The sequence below is a fragment of the Tenrec ecaudatus genome, chromosome 1, assembly GCF_050624435.1.
Source record: "Tenrec ecaudatus isolate mTenEca1 chromosome 1, mTenEca1.hap1, whole genome shotgun sequence".
Taxonomy (NCBI): domain Eukaryota; kingdom Metazoa; phylum Chordata; class Mammalia; order Afrosoricida; family Tenrecidae; genus Tenrec; species Tenrec ecaudatus.
The window spans coordinates 79,325,200-79,346,472 of NC_134530.1; the positions used below are offsets into that span (position 1 = coordinate 79,325,200).

Here is a 21,273-nt window from a genome sequence, read left to right on the forward strand (position 1 = left end):
AACAAAGTACAAGAATGGATCCATCTACCAATGAACAGATCTTTGACAGGGGACCAGGTACATTGAATAGGAAAGAGTTAGCATCTTTGGAAAGTAGTGTTGCTAAAACTGGACATCAATTTGCAAAGGAGTGGGGAGGAACCCACGAGCTTGGGAAGGGTCAAGGACCTAGATGTGGAGCTTAGAACTGTGGAGATCATCTATGAAGGGGTAGGAGCAGATTTGAAGGACTTAAGTATTGCCAGTCCTTGGCAGTATAGTGGGTTACATGCAAAGTCAGTAGTTCAAAACTACTAGCTGCTCCATGGGCGAAAGACAAGGTTTTCTACTCCTCTAGGTTGTCCAGCTATTGAAACCCACAGGGCTAGTTCTATTCTGTTTCTATGATTATGAATTGACCCGTTTGGCGTTTTTAAGAGTATGGGGCAATTGGCCTGGGACTGGCGTGGAGCTGGATTTTCCTAAACCCTAAGGAAGTCACCCTGAAGATCTGGAACTGAAACTAACACTTACACACACCCTCACCTGATCCCTTGATAATCAACCACTTCACATTAAAAGGACAGCATTCACCCAAGGACAGAAAAAGATTAGGAAAGAAGAGGAGGGTGCATAAGCAAATGTGGCGAAGAAAGCTGATGGTGCCCAACTATCTAAAGGTATAGCATCTGGGGTCTTAAAGGATTGAAGGTAAACAAGCGACCATCTAGCTCAGAAGCAACAAAGCCCATATGGAAGAAGCACACCAGTCTGTGTGATAATGAGGTCTCAAAGGGAGCAGGTACCAGGCATCATCAGAACAAAAAATCTTACCATAGAGAATGAGGGCGGTAGTGCGGAGTGGAGACCCAAAACCCATTTGTAGGCTACTGGACATCTTTTTACAGAAGGGTCTCCGGGAGGAGACGAGCCAATCGGGGTGCAATGTAGCAATGATGAAACACACAACGTTCCTCTAGTTCATGAATGCTTCCGCCCCACCTACTATCATAATCCCAATTCTACTTTACAAATCTGGCTAGACCAGAGGATGTACATTGGTACAGATAGGAACTGAAAACACAGAGAATCCAGGGCGGATAATCCCTTCAGGACCAGTGGTGTGAGTAGCGATACTAGGAGGGTAGAGGGTAGGTGGGTTGGAAAGGGGGAACCAATTACAAGGATCTACATGTGACCTCCTCCCTGGGGGAAAGATAACAGAAAAGTGGGTGAAGGGAGATGTCAGACAGGGCAAGATATGACAAAATCATAATTTATAAATGATCAAGGGTTCATGAGAGAGGGGGGAACAGGAAGGAAGGGGAAAAATAGGAGCTGATGCCAGGGGCTTAGATGGAGAGCAAATGTTTTGAGGATCAAGGCAATGAATGTACAAATGTGCTTTACACAATTGATGTATGTATGGATTGCAATAAGAGTTACATGAGCCCCTAATAAAATAATTAAAATAAATAAATACTAAAAAAAAAAGGAAAGAAGAGGAATGGAAACAGGAGACATTGAGAGTGGAATACGTATAGGACATTGATGGGATTGAAATCGAATTGAAACAAAATGAGTACAAATTGTTGAATGTAAAACTGATGATGGGTTTTCAAGACTGTAATTCTTTACAGGAGTAGAAAGCTCCGTCCTTTCCCTAGGAGCGGCTGGGGGTTTTGAACTGCTGACCTTGCAGTCCATGCTATATTTAATATTCTTCCCAAACACAATCCACAGGCATTGGTTCTTGGATCTAATTCATTATCCAGCTTTTATAGGCCATGGTAGTTATATAATCTGGTGTCAACTTGTGGAGGGTGGAATCTAGCCTGTCAATCAGGTTGCAGCTTGATGATCTCATTTAGAGGTGCTAAGGAGATAAATAGCTCACTGGAGGTGGGATACACACTCACTCCCTGTGAGACATTATTGAAAACGAGCCTAATGGAACTATACTGATGCCCCCAGAGCCCTGGAGCTAAAGGAGCCGTGTGGAGAACCACACCAGTGTTAGATGCTTCTACTGCCACCGGATCCACAAGACTTCCCACCCACTGGCCTGTGATCATCCTGCATTAGGCATCATTGCATGGGTTTCGTGAATCTGAAGAGGAATTTATAGATTGATATTGGACATATGGGCTAATATCAGACTTATGGACTGATCTGGACTGGGCTGTTTTCTCAATATTCAATTGTTCTCGTATATAAAATTCTTTCGTATACACAAGTGTCTATGAATTTGTTTCTTTAGTCTACCCAGACTAACAAACATGCATATGAGGTGACTGAAAATACCACGGCTTGTATCAGACACTTCTTAATCCTCAAAGTAACATCTGTGCTTCTTAACCCTTTAATGAAGTCTTCTGCAGCAGATCTGCCTAATGCAATACACGGTTTGATCTCAATAGCCATTCCCATGGGCGTTGATTGTGGATCCATGTATGATGACATTCCCGACGGCCTCAATCATACTGCGTACTGACCCTGTTGCTCATGTTGAAGTGTAAGCCATAATTAAGGCTGTAGGTTTTGGTCTTCATCATTCATCAATAGTGCATCGAATTGTTTTCCCTTTAAACAAGCAAAGCTCTGACGTGGCATATTGTTAATGAGCATTCCACTAATCCTGGTGATGTGCTGTTCTTCAAATAGTCTATCTGCTCAGCATACAGACTTAATAAGTACCATGAAAGGATACAACCCAAGTGCACACCTTTTCTGATTTTAAACCACGAACTTTTAAAACCCCAAGTTCAATTTGAACAAGCGCCTCGTTATGTCCAGGTTCTGCATGAGCACAACAGAGTGTTCTGAAAATCTTACTCTTCACAATGTGACTATAACAAATGTTTTCTATAATTTATTGCAGTCCACGCAGTAGAATTCTTTCTGGAATCCTATGCTTTCAAGCCAAGATCCATCCCACCTCAATAGTAATATCCCTTGCTCCGCAACCTCTTCTGAGACCGGCTGGGACTTCAGGCAGTTCTCTGGGAATGCACTGCTGCAAACACTTTTGCATTACCTGCAGCAAAATTTTACTTGTAGGCAATAACAAGGACTTCCACATTCGGCTGGATCATCTTTCTTTTGAAATGGACACAAATTTGGGCCTCTTTGGGTCAATTAGTTGACTGGCCAGGTAGTTGCCTTCTAAATTTCTTGGCGTAGATAAGTAAGCACGTCTAGCATTGTATCCTTTCGTTGAAACATCTCAATTAGTGTTCTATCAATTCCTGGAGTCTTGTTTTTCACCATTGCTTTCAGTGTCGCTTGGTCTTTTCCTTTATTTAATACTACTGGCTCAATATTTTTAGAATTAGATAATCAGGTCCTCATTTCATGTTTGTTTGAGTGTGGAAGTTGCACTGAAGCCTCTTCACCATGGGTGATGCTGCTGCTATTTCAAATCCTTCTGGGATTGCTTCCAGCATAGCAACAAGCAACACACAACACGGCAAACTGACTGATGACTGAAGAAAAGGTAGCTTTTGTTATATACAGCCCCACATGTACCATTTGAGATCCTCTGAACTGCTGCCTAGAAATGTTAGTTTCCACCTCGTATTACTGCATATCTTCAACCTAGAGAAATTCCTTTAGCATCCTCTGTGGGATTCACTTGTGCTGAATAAAATACCTCTAATTTACTCTAATTTGTGACTCTGGGTTGACAATTGTTTCCTCCTTTTCTTTTTTTATTTTTCAGTAGTAAATTTTTTCTCACTTCCTTTTATCTTCGATTCTTTATGATGTAAAGTCTGCTGTACTCATGTAACATGTTCTTTCCTTTAACTGTTTTAAAACTTTTTCCCCTTTATTTTTATTTTTCAGCAGTTTAGTCATATTATCTCTATGTATGGTATCATTTCTATGTATCATATCATCAGCTTGAGGTTTTCTGAATTTCTAGGATCCTTAAATTGGCAGTTTTTTGTTCAATAAAACTGGGAAATTTCAGTCATTATATATCCAAACATTTATTCTCTTAATCTCTTATCAGGAAATACAATTCATATATGTTAGACTGTTTTACAATGTATGTCACTGAAGTCATTATTTTATAGGTCCTTTTTCAGGACCCCGCCCCGACTCAGCAAAAGAAGTTAATTCCAAAAGACCACAAATTGTACGGTTCCATTTACGTGAAGTGTCCAGAACTGGCAACACTATAGAGCCCAAAAGTACGTGGCACAGGGATCTGCCACGGCTGGTGGGGACAGACTCCGTCTCAGTAAAACAGTTTTAAAAAACAAAGACTAGGTCTCCTGATGCAAAATTCTGTGTCTTTTATACTACATGTAATATTTTATAATTCCTTTTGTTTATATTTATATGATTTTAAATATTACCTATTTAAATGTATTGAATAAATATTAATTATTCTATGTTCTTCTTTGGGCTTTTTCAATAAATGACAGCATCAAATAATATGTGGAAACACACTTGGGTTTTGCAATGACAGATAACTCAATCCTATAATTAGTTATAATGAAATTATCTAACGTTTTCTTCTATATGTTGCTTTAAAGCTAACAATCTTTCACATCTATTGGGTCAAATCAATTTTTTGCACAGCAATGTTAGGTGGGTAGACTGTCAGACCAGGACACTGAGGCTCAAAGAGGTAAACTGTCTCAAGATAACACAAATGCATGTGGAGTTCACTTATCCTCTCACTGCCATTGAGTCCATTCCGACTCAAAGCCACCCTATCGGAAAGCCCCTGTGGCTTTCCCAGACTGTCACTCCTTATCAGAGTAGAAAACCTCATCTTTTTCATGCAAAAGCAGTTGGTTGGTTTTGAACTACTGACTGTAGTTTATATACCAAGGAGTAACCAGTATGCCACCAGGACTTCCACTTCACTAAACCCATGAACTTTAATTCTAAATCTAGTATTTTTCTAATCTATTAATCTGTGTCAAAAGGACCTATTCTGTCTCCTGTACTTCTCCCCCACCCCACCCCCCGGACAACAAATCATCTGCTTTGGAGTGGATTCTCAGGGAGATTCAGTGTGTTTCAGAGTAGAACTGCACTCCAAGGGTTTCTGATGGCCGTGACCTTTTGGAAGCAGATTGCTGGACCTTACTTCCAGAGACTGAACCTCTGCTCTGCTCTTTTACTGACACACTAAACATCAGGGGCAAAGAAATGTCAAAGGAAGGAAGGGTAGGCATACAATAGTTTTCCTTAGCTCTCATTTCTCAGTAAATTGAAAGCTCAACAATACTTACTAGCCAGTAGGGGCAAATTTATAGCACTGCTTTCTCCAAATAACTCCATGGTTATTTTCATTTAGATAAACCAACTTGAAAGCAGAGAATAATTTTTAATGTCTAACCTATAAAGTCTAATTGACTTTGTTGAAACTACGCACAGAGTTTAAAAGTCTCTGATGTGCTCTGCTCGGTTATCAGAACTGTCACTACTTTTATTCCACATGGATTTCTGTACTAATTTTAACAAATATTGTGTATGTCCTTATTCATAATATGGTGCGAGAAAACCTAAACTATTGTTTCCTACAGATAATAACTAATTCTAATAGTGGGTAAAGTTCTCTCTTTAAAAGAAAGGGCACCCTAAAAAGGGTACAAGGTAAGGTGACCTTGCCTTGGAAAACTGCTCTCTCTCCAAAAAAAGAGGAAAGATGTCTATTTCTGGGAAAAGATTTCTGGAAAGATGTCTGTTTCTGGCAAACAATTTGAGGTGAATCTCTATGGTCCTGTGTAGCTTTACAGCCGTTCCCACATTTGTTTTTCTCCTCCATGGAAGATTGGAATAAGTAGCTGAATTTCACCTTAGTGAAAAAAGTAAGGATTAACAGATACAGGAAAAAAATAAGATGATAAAATAACTAATCAAACACATCTTGGATGTGCATTAGTACAAAGACCCCTTAACTAGAAGTTAGAAAATCTGTGATAGTCTTGATTCAGCAACTTGCTTATTTTTGTAATTTTGAAAAAGTAATTTTCACCCTTTTAGCTTACGGTGAGGATGAAATGAGATGGCATCTATAGCTTGATAAAGTTCTATGAACACACATACATACATACGAGAAGGGAAATAAAAAGTACTGGTGCGAAATTATAGAATTTTTTACTAAACAAAAACATCAAAATGTGAAGTTGTTGTTTTTCAACATATGTAGGTCCACATACTTCTGAAGGCTGTGTTTCCATCTATTGATACGTCTGTGCTCTTTGGTTTACACACCATATGGAAATGGCAGTTTTGGCATCCTTGAGGATGCTAATCACGTTCCTTTTCAATGTTCTTTGAGTTTGGGGAACAAGAAGACATGTGATGGGGCAAGATCTGGGCTGAAGGATAGATGAGGTAAGGTTCCCAATGCAACTGTCATGGGGCAGCCCCGGCTACCCTTGATGAACGAGCAGGTGCATCGTCGTCACGGGAAAAATCCTCCTCGGCACAACTTTCCTGGCCTCTTTTCACCAAGGCAGTTTTGGTTCCTGAAAACCTCTTCATCAAAAGCCCCACGATTGTCCTGTGTCCTTAAGAAAATCCATCAAGCCCAGCCCTTTGGAATTTCAAATACAGTGACAATAACCTGGGCTGGCCTCTCTGAGTCGAACCTTCCCGGAAGCCCCTGCACCCACAGCACTTCTATTTTGAAAGCACCCAGATGAGACCGAGACAAGTGCACCGGTGAGAGAGCCTGTCTGACACCATCCACTGATCAGAGTCACGCTGAAATATGTCTTATTTGGAATAAGGAAGCCCTTGGAACCTCAGGAGCAGTAATTTTTTACTTACCTTCATACATGCTCTGCCACTATCTACTAGTGGAATTCAACCAACCTAATTCGACTGAACTCACAAAAATTTAAGACACTACAGACCAAAAAGTGAACAAGACACAATCTTTTTTGCCTCCCAGGAACATTAAAATTACACTCTAACGGGGTAAATGAGATAATAGAGATGTAGATGCCAAATGCAGTGGGAATCCATCAAAGAGCTAAGCTTAACCTACCTGAGAGAGACAGGGCAAACGCCAGAGATAACAACTGGGCTAAAGGAAGAGAGAGTTGCTAGAAGTCTATCGAGACCAAAAGCCCCGTAACAGAACACACAAAATCACAAGCTGCTTGTGGTGCAACTTGCTTTGCTTTCTCGGGTTTAAACTAGCATTTAACCTACTTGGACCTCTCTTACCACAAGTCTAAAATGAAGGGTTTCGACAGGATGAACTCTAACTCCTCCAGTTCTGAAAGTAAATGATTTTAGGAGCCAAGCTCTGTTATTGTACAGATACCAAGAAAAAGAAATCAAGAGAACAATTAAAAATAACAAAACAAAAATCACGGCTATCGAGTTGTTTGCAACTGATAGCAACTCTATAGGGCACAGTAGGGTTTCTGAGGCTGTAAATCTTTACAGGAGTAGAGTCTCATCCTTTTCCCGAGGAGTAGCTGGTGGGTTCAAACTGCTGACCTTGCAAATAGCAGCCCAATGTGTAAACCACAGAAGTAGGGACAAAAAAAGTTCTCCCATTAACTACTCTTTCTTGGACTTTAAGAGTCTACGAACGACACGCATCTCTATTGTGGACTAAGCGCCAGCGCAGGGAAGAGTAGACACGGGGATGGCATCAAGAAACTGAGCTGCAAGCAACCACGCAGGGCATCAGGAAGCGAAGCAATCACTGCAGCAAAGACGGAGTTTAGCTCCAGTAAGGAAACGGGTAGCAAATCCAGTTACAACACTTACACTCACTTCCTGTTCACATGACATTGCTACTGAAGAGAAAACCCCCCAATAAAACCCTCACCAGACATTCATATTTACCCTTTTATTAAATGTTTGGGTGCTTGCCTTGCTGAACCACTTCTTGGTGGGGAAAAGCTGTTTGTATACAGAGATCATGTAGGGATTACAACAGAAGGCTCAACACCAAGTAGCCCAACTGAATGAGCACCAAGAGCGGTGCTCAGGGAACACCATCAGGCAATCTAGTTCTCCAAACACTCCACAGGCTCTGTCTCCCAGCGCTAGCTGCTGTGCAGCAGGGCTCCGTCCCCCAGGGGTGCGCTGACCCAGCAGGAAGGGTAACCTTACCCGTCGATGATGTTCTCAGGCGGGTGCTTTTCATCGCTGGACGTAGCTAAAATCACTTCAGTCCCTTCAGAGCTCAAACAGAGATCAATTTTTCTCATTTTAAAGCCTTTACCCTGCAAAAGAGCAAGCCAAAACAAACGTAACAAATGCTTGCTGATTCTCCGTGCTTTTTGCTTCTGGGGAGAGGAAGAGAGAGGGAATCCTGTTGCCAGGCAAACCTTCTGTGTAACAACCTAGCTATTCAACAAGGGGAGGGATCCCGGCATGCTTGTTTGCATACGTAAACTGCTAAGCTGGTCCAAGGATAAATTGATTGGACTTTTGCCACCTGTTCAGTGCCTCAAAACAAGTCCTTGATTAACATAATTGTCATCATTTTTCTGCTAAAATTAAAAGCTCTCAGTATTTTTGTGGAAATGGTTAACAAGCAAAAGTGACATGAAAGGGTGGATTAATTTAACATTTTTTATTTATAGCTGTTGTATTTCTAAAATTAGCAGAAACCTGCAGGATAAAAATAGTTGTTTTGTGACTGCTTATCTATGCATTTATCGACTGGAATGGCAAACAATTTTATCTACACCTTAGCCTCATTTGTTTACTTTCTTGTTGAGCTGGTGATTGAAAGGAGTAGACAGTCTTGATTTTCCTTTTAGAAGTCAAAAACAATCACATGGAAAGATTACTGTAAACTTGATTATGGTGGATGGAACTATTTGATATCATAGGAGACCTGGTCAGCTGATCTCCCTCTTGACCCATTCTGGATTTGTCCCAGGTTTAAATACTTCTATCTGGTTTCTCGCTCTAGCTTATTTTAATGTTGTTGGTGGTCTTTTCTTTCCTTATTATTTGTCATTGGAATGTTTCTCAGTACCTAAACCACAAAAGGGATGAAATATATAGAGACAGTAATTGATGTAAAGGCTTGTCTTGTCAGAGAGAACAGGTGGTGGGGGGAGGTTGAGGGGAACTGGGGAACAAATGGCAAATACTGGAGGACGGAAGAGCTGAACTATGAAAGTGTATGATATGTCAATTTTATTGCAAAACAGCTATTGGAAGGGGGAGGCACCTGGGCCACAGGTTAAAGGCATTTCTGTGGCAGGGGAATCTATTAAATTCAGAAAAGGTATTCTGCAAGGCTACCGGTGAGCTGTCCTACAGGAGGTGTGAAAGGTGCCCTCCACTCACTGCTGCCTTCTCCATTGCTGGTGAGAGGGCACAAACCAGTTTGCAGATGCAGTGTCTATATCTACAGAGTTAAAGGAAGGAACCAGTTGAGAAGAGGGAAGGTGGCTTCTAGTGGTACCTAATATCATTTATACTCTGGCTCCAGTCTAATTTATTAAAGATAGTTGAAACAAATGAACAAGAACTGAGACTTTTAAATATAGTAGACAACTGTGTACTTTGTCCAGATCAATAAAGGTTGATACTTTAATATGACTACTTTAGGGTTTGTTTTTTTTAAGTTAGGCCAGCTCTCACTGATCCTATTCTCTTAGTTGGGTGGAGGTAACAAGTCTGAAGGTGTGACGATATTTTAATGTTTGAGCTTATCTGTTGTCATAAATCAAGGAGCTCTGGTGGTGAAGTGGTTACGAGTTGGGCTGCTAACTGAAAGGTCGACAGTTTGAAACCACCAGTGGCTTTGTGGGAGGAAGACGGGGCTTTCTACTCCAGTAAAGATGAGCAGTCTCAGAAACTCACAGGGGCAGTTGTACCCTGTCCTACAGGGTCACTAAGTCAGCATGGACTCCCTGGCCTTGAGTTTTTTGGTTTTGTTTGGATTAGTGTTCAATGGAGGCCTGAGGATGCTGTGCTCAGACCTTGGGCTGCTAACAGCAAGTTGGTGGTTCCAAGGTGGCTCCTGCTCAGATCGACACTCTCAGAAACTCTGAAAGAACGCTCGATGGTGCTGGGTCCACGTATCCATACACAATATATACTGCTGTCTTCACCCTCAGACGGTTTTATAGCATATCTATTTCCTTTCGTCACTCTTCACTTATTAGGTTTTCAAGATTTTACCATGTTGATACATATATATCTACTTTGCTCACTTTAACTGTAAGATATTACTCTATTTCTCTATGATGGATAGTAAGACATCAAATGTTGTGCTCTTATAAACAAGTTTGCAGTGCATATCTGTGCAGATTCTAATACACAAGTGGAGTGAGTTTTTATGATAAAAGTCCCCATCCATAGAAATAAAATTATGAAGATTTAGCATCTGTATAATTCTAGTCACTAATTTATTTGTTCTCTAAATTATAACAATTTACAACTTCTATCCAGTGTATGAGCACTTCTGCCGCCTCAGTCTTAGCAACTTGCAATATTGTTGGCACGCTGGTGTTAGTCAGGCTCACTGGTGTGAAATGTATCTCAGTAAAATTTACTTTGTATTTTCATGTTTACCAGTAAGGTTGACTATCTTTTAATAAGTCTTCCTGTCAATGAATACAGGCCTCGCCTGTGATTTCTATTACCCCTCTGACAGTCTGTCGTACGGTGGTGGCTTTTGAGTGGTGATGATGCTGGAAAGGGGTCAGTGACGCTTCTAGAGGAAGAGGAACAAGAAAGGAAGGCCTCGTGAGTTGCTTCTGAAAACCAGTCACAGAGTGTTGTCTTGAGACTTGTACTTCCTTATTTTGGATGCAACATTAGGAGGGAGGGAGGGAGGGATGGCTGGAGGACGTTTGGCCCTCAGTGAGACAAACTGGTGCAGTGGTAGCAACACTGAACTCAAAACCACCTGAAGAGGGCACAAGACTGGCCAACCCTGGGTTCTATTACACACAGACACACACGGGGCCCTGTAAGTTGGAAAACCTGAAAATCAGCAACAACATCATTTGCTGTTTCTTGCCTTGTGTCGTGGCTCTATTGTCTCTCTCATGTATTGGGCACATCTTCTCCCATTCCGTAGCTATTCACGCTCCCTGTGGCTTTTTGCTCTCCACTCATGGTGACGCCCCCCCCCCCATAGTTTTAATGGCATGTAATTCACTTATTATATAATTTAATAGTTCAATCACATCATGAAGAATTGTCCAATCTCCTTAAGGTGACTTCTAATAGAGAGAAATTCTGACCTTCAACATAATTCAATCTACCTTTTTACACCACCCCCCTTAAGGTAAGTATTTTTATTATTTGTGTTAGCACCCTTTTCCGACCTAGATATTATGGTAGTCTTGCTTGAAAATGCTTTAATGATTGAACATTTGCATTTGGCTCTATATTCTACCTGATACAGATTTTTAATAAGATATGAAGTTCAGTAAACCTCTTTTTGTTTTTTAATCTGGATAGTCAATTGATTCCACTGCTCCACAGTCTTCTATCATATATCCATGTGTACCCCTGGTCTGTTTCTGCACTCTTTATTTTGTTCCTATGATCTATTTGTCTGTTCTTTTTTTGTTTGTTTGTTTTGTTTTTTATTTGTCTATTCTTGTGCTAATCCCACAGTCAGAGTTTTTGAGCTTTATACTCCAACTGACTGCTTGCTTCTTTAAAATTGTCTTGGTTATGCGTAGTCTTTTATATTTCCACATAAACTATAGAACCAACCAAGTTTTTGTTTTCAATCATGTTTTTTAAGGGGAGAAATTGCTGAGATTTTAACAGAGGGTCTATTGAATCAGTAGTAAATCAATGAATATCTATCTTTACAAGATTGAGAATCTTCCCATTTATGAGCATGATGTATCCCTCCGTTCATTAACGTCATCTTCAATTTCCCTCAACAATGTTTCAGAGATTATAACACAGAGGTCTTGCCTGTCTTCTGTTATAGTTGTTCCTAGGTACTTGTGGCTTCTCAGTGCTATTGGGCAGGAGTTTCAAACTTCAATGTAGTCAAATCTATCAGTATGCTCCTTTATAGTTTAGGCTTGTGGAGGATGTTTTATGAAATTTCTTTCCTAAGGTCATAAAAAATATCCTCCTGTGGGTATTTTTCCCTTAGAAATGTTTTGCTTTAGATTTTAAAAAATCTATCTAGATCTTATTTGGAATATAATGTCAGACCAAAACCAAACTCGCTGCCATCGTGTGGATGCCAACACATAGCAACCCTACAGGATAGTGTAGAACTGTCCATGAGTGTCCGAGACTGTCACTTGTTACAGGAGTAGAATGCCCAATGGTCTAATATGTGTCTCCAAAAGTATATCTAACAGTTTCAACATCAGTCATCCAATAATTTACTTTCTCCATTACTGGTAATGTTTCTTTTGCCATACACAAAATGCTCACAGGTATTAAATATGTTCCATCAGGCTATGTATTTATGACTAGCCTTGGCTGCAGATTTACAATAATTTTTGAAGTTACATTTGCAATTTAGATACAGACCATCATTCCCACCATAATGAAAAACCTCAGACTGAGAAATCGTAATCTTAAGTCTTCAAAGAAACGTGGGCGCAAGGGCATCTAAAAGAATGGAATTCTCTAAGGGATGAGCTCTCACCAGCCGGGAGACCACTGCCACTTTCATATGCATGATGAGGACTAGGCTTTATCAGCTGCTTTTCTAACACCTCAAATGGTCATTCGGATTTTGCTACACTTTGTAATGTGAATTAAGTCCAGACTTTCTCATGACTTCATATCCTTGGTTCCTGGCATCCACTTTTAGTTACATGGTCAAAGTGTGTTATTTTTATCCTCAGTTGGACTTTGTTTTATTTAATTCCCCCCGCCCAACCATTATTTAATATTTTTGTGATTATGTTTGTAAGTCGGACTGGCCTGTAAAATCCCATTAACGCAGCACATGTCTGGCTTTGGAGGCAAGACTGTACTGCCCACAGGAAAGCGGAGACTTTCCCTCCTTTTCTAGTAGTTGGGAAATCTGTCTAAAGCAGTGGCTATTTAAGGAAACCTAGTGGCTCAGTGGGTTAAGTGGTTGTCTGCTAATGAAAAGGTGTGGTGCTCAACAGCCTGCCCTTGTCAGGACTTGCAGACTGGGAAAGCCCTACACGGCAATTCTTTTCTGTATTGTAGTCATTCAGAGTTGGAACCCACTTGGTGGCAATGACAGTGGTAGGGGTTATGGGTTCCTTTAAACCTAGTGAAGTGTCTGTGGGTCGATTTTTGACTGATCCAAGTACCAATGGTTCTTTTCAGGCTTTGTATACTTTGAGTTTATTCTGATGATCTATAACCCACACCAAACTCACTGCCACAGAGTAAGTGACGACTCCGAGTAAACCCACAGGGCAAAACAGAACTGCCTTTGTGGGTTTTCGAGACAGTATCTCCTCACAGGAGCAGACAGCCTCATCTTCCTCCCCAGGAGCAGCTAGTGTTTGCCAACGGCTGACCTAGTGGTGAGCAGCCCAGTGTAACCACGACACCACCAGGGCTCATTTAGCCAGAACTGTGTAGAAGATGATCCATTTCTTCTTAGCTTTTATATTTAGTGACATGAAGTTGTTGGTGTTCTACTGTAACTAGTCTCGCTAGTATTAAAAGCCATGGTTACAGCACCAGGACTCACATTGGTTTGTGTGAATACAAGAGCCAAACTGCTTTGTCACACTTCAGATACATTTCTTCCTTATTCTTAGCTAAAACTAAGTTCCTGTCCCGGCTGAACACATAACTGCTACGTTATCGGCCACTGGTGACAAACATTTTCAATATTCTTCACCTCAGAGCCATCTCTCGGGAAACATACACTGTTAGCTTTATTTGTGCACGTCAGATTTTTTAAAAAGCAGAGATGATTGAATTGAGAGCATTGCACAGGACTACTGGTGTCAGAGTCACTACTTGTTAGCTTTTACAAAGGAAAGTATATTGCAAAAAAGTGGAAAGCAACAATTCATGGCAAGGATGTGGAGGAACTGGAATCTTCATGTGCAGTTGGTGCAACTGTAAAATGCAGCAACCACTGTGGAGAACAGCATGGTAGCATCTCAAAAAGTTAAAACACAGGACGACCAGGTGGTCCAGCAGCTCCACTTCTAAGAATCCATCCACAAGGGCTGAAAGCCAACAGTTATTTATACCCCACTGCTCACTGGGGTACTGCTCACAACAGCTACAAGGTGGAAACAATCCAACTGTCCATCAATAGGTGACTAAATAAAATGATATAATACTGTAGTCAATTCTGATTCATAACGACCCTACTGGACAGGGAAGAACAGCCTCTGTGGATTTCTAAGCTGTAACTCTTTATGGAAGTAGAAAGCCTCATCTTTCTCTCACAGAGCAGCTGGTGATTTTGAACGGCTGACCTTGTGTTTAGCAGCTCAACATGTAACTCCCTACTGCCCCACCAAGGTTCCCCTATCACATGCCACGACCACACCACACCACCCCCTCCCCCCACACAATTATTTTGTCCGAAATAAGCCGTTCACAAATGGATGAACGTTCTGAGACCACTTAGAAATGAATTCTCCAGAAAAGGCAAATACATTGAAATTAAACTGTATTATTAGTGGTTACTTAACAGGGGAGGTGGGAAATGGAGACGTACAGGTAGTCTCCGACCTATGTGTTCCAGTTACAAAGAACAGCATCTTTTTTTTTTATATTGTGAAATATTTTTTTCTTTTTTACCAATTTACAGGCTTTTATTTTTTATGTCATTGGTTTTTGTTTGTTTTTTGAACTAGGGGCTCATACAATTCTTATCACAATCCATACATATACATACATCAATTGTATAAAGCACATCCATACATTCCCTGCCCCAATCATTCTCAAAGCATTTGCTCTCCACTTAAGCCCTTTGCATCAGATCCTCTTTATTTTTCCCCTCCTTCCCCGATCCCTCCTCCCCCATGAGCCCTTGATAAGTTATAGATTGTTACTTTGTCATATCTTGCCCTATCCGGAGTCTCCCCTCTCCCCCTTCTCTGCCATCCGTCTCCCAAGGAGGAGGTCACATGTGGATCCCTGCAATCGGTTCCCCCTTTCCAACCCACTCACCCTACACTCTCCCAGCATCACCCCTCACACCCCTGGTCCTGAAGGTAACATCCACCCTGGATTCCCTGTGCCTCCAGCTCCCATATGCACCAGTGTACAACCTCTGCCCTATCCAGACTTGCAAGGTAGAATTCGGATCATGGTAGTTGGGGGGAGGAAGCATCTAGGATCTGGGGAAAAGCTGTGTTCATCGGTACTACATCGCACCGACTGACCCATCTCCTCTCCTAAACCTCTCTCTGTGAGGGGATCTCCAGTGGCCGACAAATGGGCTTTGGGTCTCCACTCTGCACTTCCCCCTTCATTCACTATGGTGTGTGTGTGTGTGTATATATATATATATATATATATATATATATATATATATATATATTTATATTTTGCATGATGCCTTATACCTGGTCCCTTTGGTACCTCGTGATCGCACAGGCTGGTGTGCTTCTTCCATGTGGGCTTTGTTGCTTCTGAGCTAGATGGCCGCTTGTTTATCTTCAAGCCTTTAAGACCCTAAACACTATCTCTTTTGATAGCCAGGCACCATCAGCTTTCTTCGCCACATTTGCTTACGCACCTGTTTGTCTTCGGCGATCGTATCATGGCGGTGTCCAGCCAATGATATGATTTTTTTGTTCTTTGATTCCTGATAACTGATCCCTTCGGGACCACGTGATCACACAGGCTGGTGTGTTCTTCCATGTGGGCTTTGTTGCTTCTGAGCTAGATGGCCGCTTGTTTATCTTCAAGCCTTTAAGACCCCAGACACTATCTCTTTTGATAGCCAGGCACCATCAGCTTTCTTTACATTTACTTGTTCACCCGCTTTGGCTTCAGCAGTTGTGTCGGGAAGGTGAGCATAGTAGAGTGCCAATTTAATAAAAGTATTCTTGCATTGAGGGAGTGCTTGAGTAGAGGCCCAAGGTCCTTCCGCCACCTTAATACTAAACCTCTAAGTATAGACACATAGATCTATTTCCCCATCCTCATATATATATTTGCATGTACATGTCTTTGTCTAGACCTCTATAAATGTCCTTTGCCTCCTAGCTCTTTCCTCCATCTCCCTTGACTTCCCTCCTGCCGTACTACCATGCTCCGTCCCCACCTGGGTTACAGCTATACCTGTTCTTTACATAACCTTACCCTTGATCATTCCCTACCAGACCTGCCACACTCCCCTCACTAACATTTTGGGTCCCAAGTTGTCTCCTTGTCCCTGTGTTTGTTAACACCACTTCGTTACCCCCCCACCTTCCCCTATCCCAAGTCCCCCCAGAACTGTCAGTCCCATTGTTTTTCCTCCAGATAGTTCATCCAGCCTGTCTTATTTAGACAGACCTGTGGAGATAATAACATGCAGGAAAACAAGTCAGAGGAAAACAAAGCAACAGCATACTACCAGACAACAAAACATCAACAAACCACTGACAAAGAACAAAACAAAACACATCAAGAAAGAAAAGCTTGTAGTTAGTTCAAGGATTGTTTGTTGGCCCTTAGGAGTGTTTTCCAGGCCAGTCTGTTGGGGTACCACGCCCTGGCCCCAAAGTCCACTTTCAGCATTGCCTGGGGACCTTACCACTCCATTCCCTTGCTGTTCCGCTGCACTCCCCCAGTGCTTTGCCTCAGTGTGGTGGGATCAGGTCAGGTGCAATTCCCATACTGTGTCTCCGTTGCTGTTCCCTATATCGCCCTTGGTCACTGAGGGGCATCATGTCTCATAGTGGGGCCAGCCATGACAAAGAACAGCATCTTATTGTAATGCAAACTACAAACAATGCTGCAATGTATGATTTACTGATGTTATCATTCTCAGATGTTCACTCACAGAACCAGCAGAAGTTTTTTTGTCAAACTAAATCAGGGGGCTCCAGATCCTGGAAACATGGACCTAAAGTGCTGAAGCTAGCTAAAGCTAGCGGGAGATCGAGGAAGCAGTGAGATGCCATCCAAGCATGTGACGGAAAATAGCGAGGACTGTGCGGCCAACCCTCCCTAGTTTTCTACTAGAAACTGCATCCCCATTCTCAGGGATAAGCTTCAGAATCGTCCGCAATTCAAGTCATTACTGTAACTGACACAATGCTACATCCCACCCGTAAGAGAACATTTTGATGATCTGTGTACTCTTTAACTATAAATGTAAGGTGCCAGGCTGTACTGTGGGTAAGTGTTAGGCTGCTAATTGCATGGTCAATGGTTCAAAACCCACCAGGCTGCTCCTTGGGAGAAAGGTGAGGGTGTCCTGTCCTGTAAACAGTGACAGTCCTGGAAACCCTATTCAGGGCCACTATGGGCAAAACTGAGGGCAGTGATTTTTAGTTTATTTATAACATCTGCAAGTTTCCCAACAGCCAAAGGCGAGACTTACAGATACTGAAAGTACCCCAAATCTCCTGTCGTGAAGCCCCTTTGATTCCCAGTGACCCAGGGAGGGCAGAGTAGAGCTGCTCCCGGGACTTCCTGAGGCTCTCCTCGCCACAGGAGCATCTTTCTCCTGCAGAGCCCTGGTGGGCTTCAACTGCCACCCAACCAGCAACCGGCTACACAACCTGGGCTCCTGCAAGATGCTGGTAAGAAAAGGCAAAAATAACTAATAGAGAAAAACACCAAAAAGAGAGATGTGACTAAGGTCAGAGCCATCTGTAACAGTTGTTAGAACACAGCCTCCAGCTAGGCTGCTTGAAGGGTAAATGCGTGTCTGTTCAGGGGGAACAGTTTGGACATGGGCTGTAGTGATGCTTGATACCATTATAACCCAACCAAGGTCACTGAATGTACAGGTATAAAATGGTGTCTTTTAGTGTACATTATTTTTTATATATGTTTTGTTACACATCACCAAAGTTAAAAAAAAGAATAAACTATTAAAAGGGGAGCAGTAAAACTGGTGAGGGAAAAAGGTCTACATTCTAGTATTTATTAATAATACATATTATTTCATTTTCCCTTGATCAGCCTTACCACCACTTTTAACACTGTCAATATCACAGAGTTGGAGATCAGTAAACATAGCTAACCCTTAGTTTGAAGAGGAGAAATATAGTGTGCTCCTGAATACAGATTGATACGCCGGGATGTCAAATATCCACAAAATTCTACAATTATTAAATTTCATTAATAAAATTAGTCTTGAAAATGTCAATAAAGAAGTGAAAATTTGGAAACCCCAAGACCATGATCCTTGGTCTCCTCACACCTGAAACTGAACACACAACTGCGCCTCACCCTTCAGCTGACAGATCTATATAAGAGGTAAACAATGGCACCTGGGAGGTATGCATTCCTTACAACTGGCAGCCATGTGAGATCAAAGGGGTTGCCTTTGCCCAGGGATGAAGCTCAGAGGCAGGAAGGGATAGGTAGAAGGAACTACAGGGAAGAGTGGGAAGTGTGCTGTTCCGTGCAAGGGCTGCAATCAAGGTCACAAATCAAGATGTATATGAATTGTTGAATGGAAAATCAATTTGCTCTGTAAATTGTCACACAAATCACAATAAAGTCAAACACACACACAACCAATGAAGTAATAAAATTGGCAACAGTAGTAACTTTTTTTTTTAAATAATGGGAATACTAATGTACAAGTTTTACCAAACCAGTTCCATTTCTTCTGGTTTGTTGGATAGACTTAATACCAATCAGGGAGATGTTATCAACATTTAAACAAAGGTTCAAAGCTTCCCAATATTGAATATACCGATTAGAGGGAGAAACGTGGTGGGGTGACAGTATTTTAGGAGAATACTTTAAACTCTGAAAGGTTACCCTCCAAGTATGATATATAGTGGAACAAAAGGAACTTGTAGAAAAGCTATATTCTTGTCATCATTCTTATTAGGGACACTAAAAGTATGCTTGCTGGTTTTACAGATGACACCAAGGGATGATGTCAGCGAATGCACTATTGGATAGAAATCCCTCAAAAAGATCTAAACCCCACTGAGGTCAAATCGATTCTAACTCAAAGCAACTCTATTAGGACAGTGTAGAACTGCATCACAGAATTCCCTGGGCTGTCATCTTCATGAAAATAGATGGCCACATCGTTCCCCAAAAGATCTTGGCATACTACAAAGATAGCTGCAATTAATAAAATTTCAATAAAGATAAGACTTCAGATCTATACTCTGGCTTTCAAATCAATTGTAGTCTAGATCAGAGGTGGGCCAAATCTGACCTGCCCCCAGTTTTTGCATGACCCGCAAATAGTTTGTACATTTTGAAATATGTATTTAATCGTTTTATTAGGGGCTCGTACAACTCATCACAATCCATAGATTTATCAATTGTGTAAAAGCACATTTGTACATTCATTGCCCTGATCATTCTTAAAACATTTGCTCTCCACTTAAGCCCCTGGCATCAGCTCATTTTTCCCCTCCCTCCCTGCTCCCCCTTCCCTCATGAACCCTTGATAATTTATAAATTATTATTTTGTCGTATCTTTCTCTGTCCAATCTCTCCCTTCATCCACTTTTCTGTTGTCCATCTCCCAGGGGAGAAGGTCACATGTAGATCCTTGTAGTCGGTTCCTCTTTCCAACCCACTCTCCCTCTACCATCCTAGTATCACCACTCACAGACAAATGGGCGCATAAGAAAATGTGGTGAAGAAAGCCGATGGTGCCCGGCTATCAAAAGATATAGCATCTGGGGTCTTAAAGGCTTGTAGGTAAACAAGCAACCATCTAACTCAGAAAGCAACAAAGCCCACATAGAAGAAGCACACCAGCCTGTGTGATCACCAGACCAAAAAATTCTTATCACAGTGAATGAGGTGGTGTGTTGTAGAGGGTGGAGACCCAAAGCCTATTTGTCGGCCACTGGAGATCCCCTTGCAGAGAGGTCCAGGGGAGATGAGCCAGCCAGGGTGCGATGTAGCAAGGATGAAACATACAACTTTCCTCTAGTTCCTAAATGCTTCTTCCTCCCCTACTATCATGATCCCAATTCTTCCTTGCAAGTCTGGATAGAGCAGAGGATGTACACTGGTACAGATAGGAACTGGAAACACAGGGTGGATGACCACTTCAGGACCAGTGGTGGAAATATGTATTTTTTCATCAAAAGAATATTTGGTGACCCATGAAAAGTCATGAAACTAAAATTAAAGTGCTGATGAATAAAGTTTTATTGGAACATAACCAAACTCTTTTATACAATAGTTACTTTCTTGCTACAATGACAAGATTTAAGCAGTGACAGAGATATCAGGCCTGTAAAACCTAACATATTTATTATCTGGTCTTTACAGAAATATGTGGCACCCTTTGTCTAGATGTCTGTGGCTTACAGGTTTGGTCACAAAGTCAATATGAGATCAATAATAGGACGGTTTTTTAATAGGTTTATTGAACACCTAAGTGCCAGGCACTGAGCTAGTAATACAAACATGAATATAACCTTTTAGACAAAGATGAAAGACAAAGGCTTGATTCTTGTTGACAAGCTCAGTCAAGAAGATAAATATACCACTCGTAATACCAGCTACATGCTAGCACAGCTGTTTCACATCCAGAATACACTGTTCTGTTCTGGAGAGTATATTTCAATATACTTATTTTACAGTACTTGTTTTATAATAGTTTAATGTATACATTAATATAGTATATAAGTGCTTGATTTCATACGCCTTGCTTCAGTTCCGGGCCATTTTAAGACCTCTGAGGTCGGGAGGGTGAGGAGGGAGGGGAAAAAAGAAGAGCTGGGGGAAAAATGGAGCTGATGCCAGGGGTTTAGGTGGAGAGCAAATGGTTTGAGAATGATGAGGGCAATGAATATACAAATGTGCTTTACACAATTGATGTATGTGTGGATTGTGATAAGAGCTGTATGAGCCCCTAATAAAACGATTTAAAAAAAAAAAGAAGAGCTGATACCAGGATTTCAAGTAAATGTTTTGGAAAAGTTGATGGCAACATATTATGTACAAGTGTGCTTAATACAATTGAATGATGGATTGTCATAAGATTTGTAGAGAGCCCCCCAGTAAAATGATTAATAAATAAAGGATGTACACCCCCCGCAAAAAAAGCGATTTAGAGAATGACATGCCAAACTTATTAAAATGTCTTTTTTCTATGAAAGAAAAAAGACCTCCGAGGAACCTAAACAGTCGCACCTTTGAGGCTCGGTCTCCAATTACACGAAATAGAGTCAATTTACTCACATCCAACATGCAATCTATCCGCCGGCGACACCGAGGTGCTGGCAGCGCACCGGTTAC

The 21,273-nt window shown here is 41.4% G+C and overlaps 1 protein-coding gene across 3 annotated transcripts in view; it reads right to left on the reverse strand.

Moving 5' to 3' along the window:
- IFT25 (intraflagellar transport 25) overlaps window positions 1-21,273 on the reverse strand; it is a 50,490-nt gene that overhangs the window by 28,492 nt on the left and 725 nt on the right. For all 3 annotated transcript variants that reach the window (XM_075556496.1, XM_075556489.1, XM_075556505.1), the window contains exon 2: window positions 8,083-8,195. In XM_075556496.1, coding sequence (XP_075412611.1) covers window positions 8,083-8,180 — 98 coding nt within the window. In that variant the 5' untranslated portion in view covers window positions 8,181-8,195. The remainder of the gene's footprint in view (window positions 1-8,082; window positions 8,196-21,273) is intronic.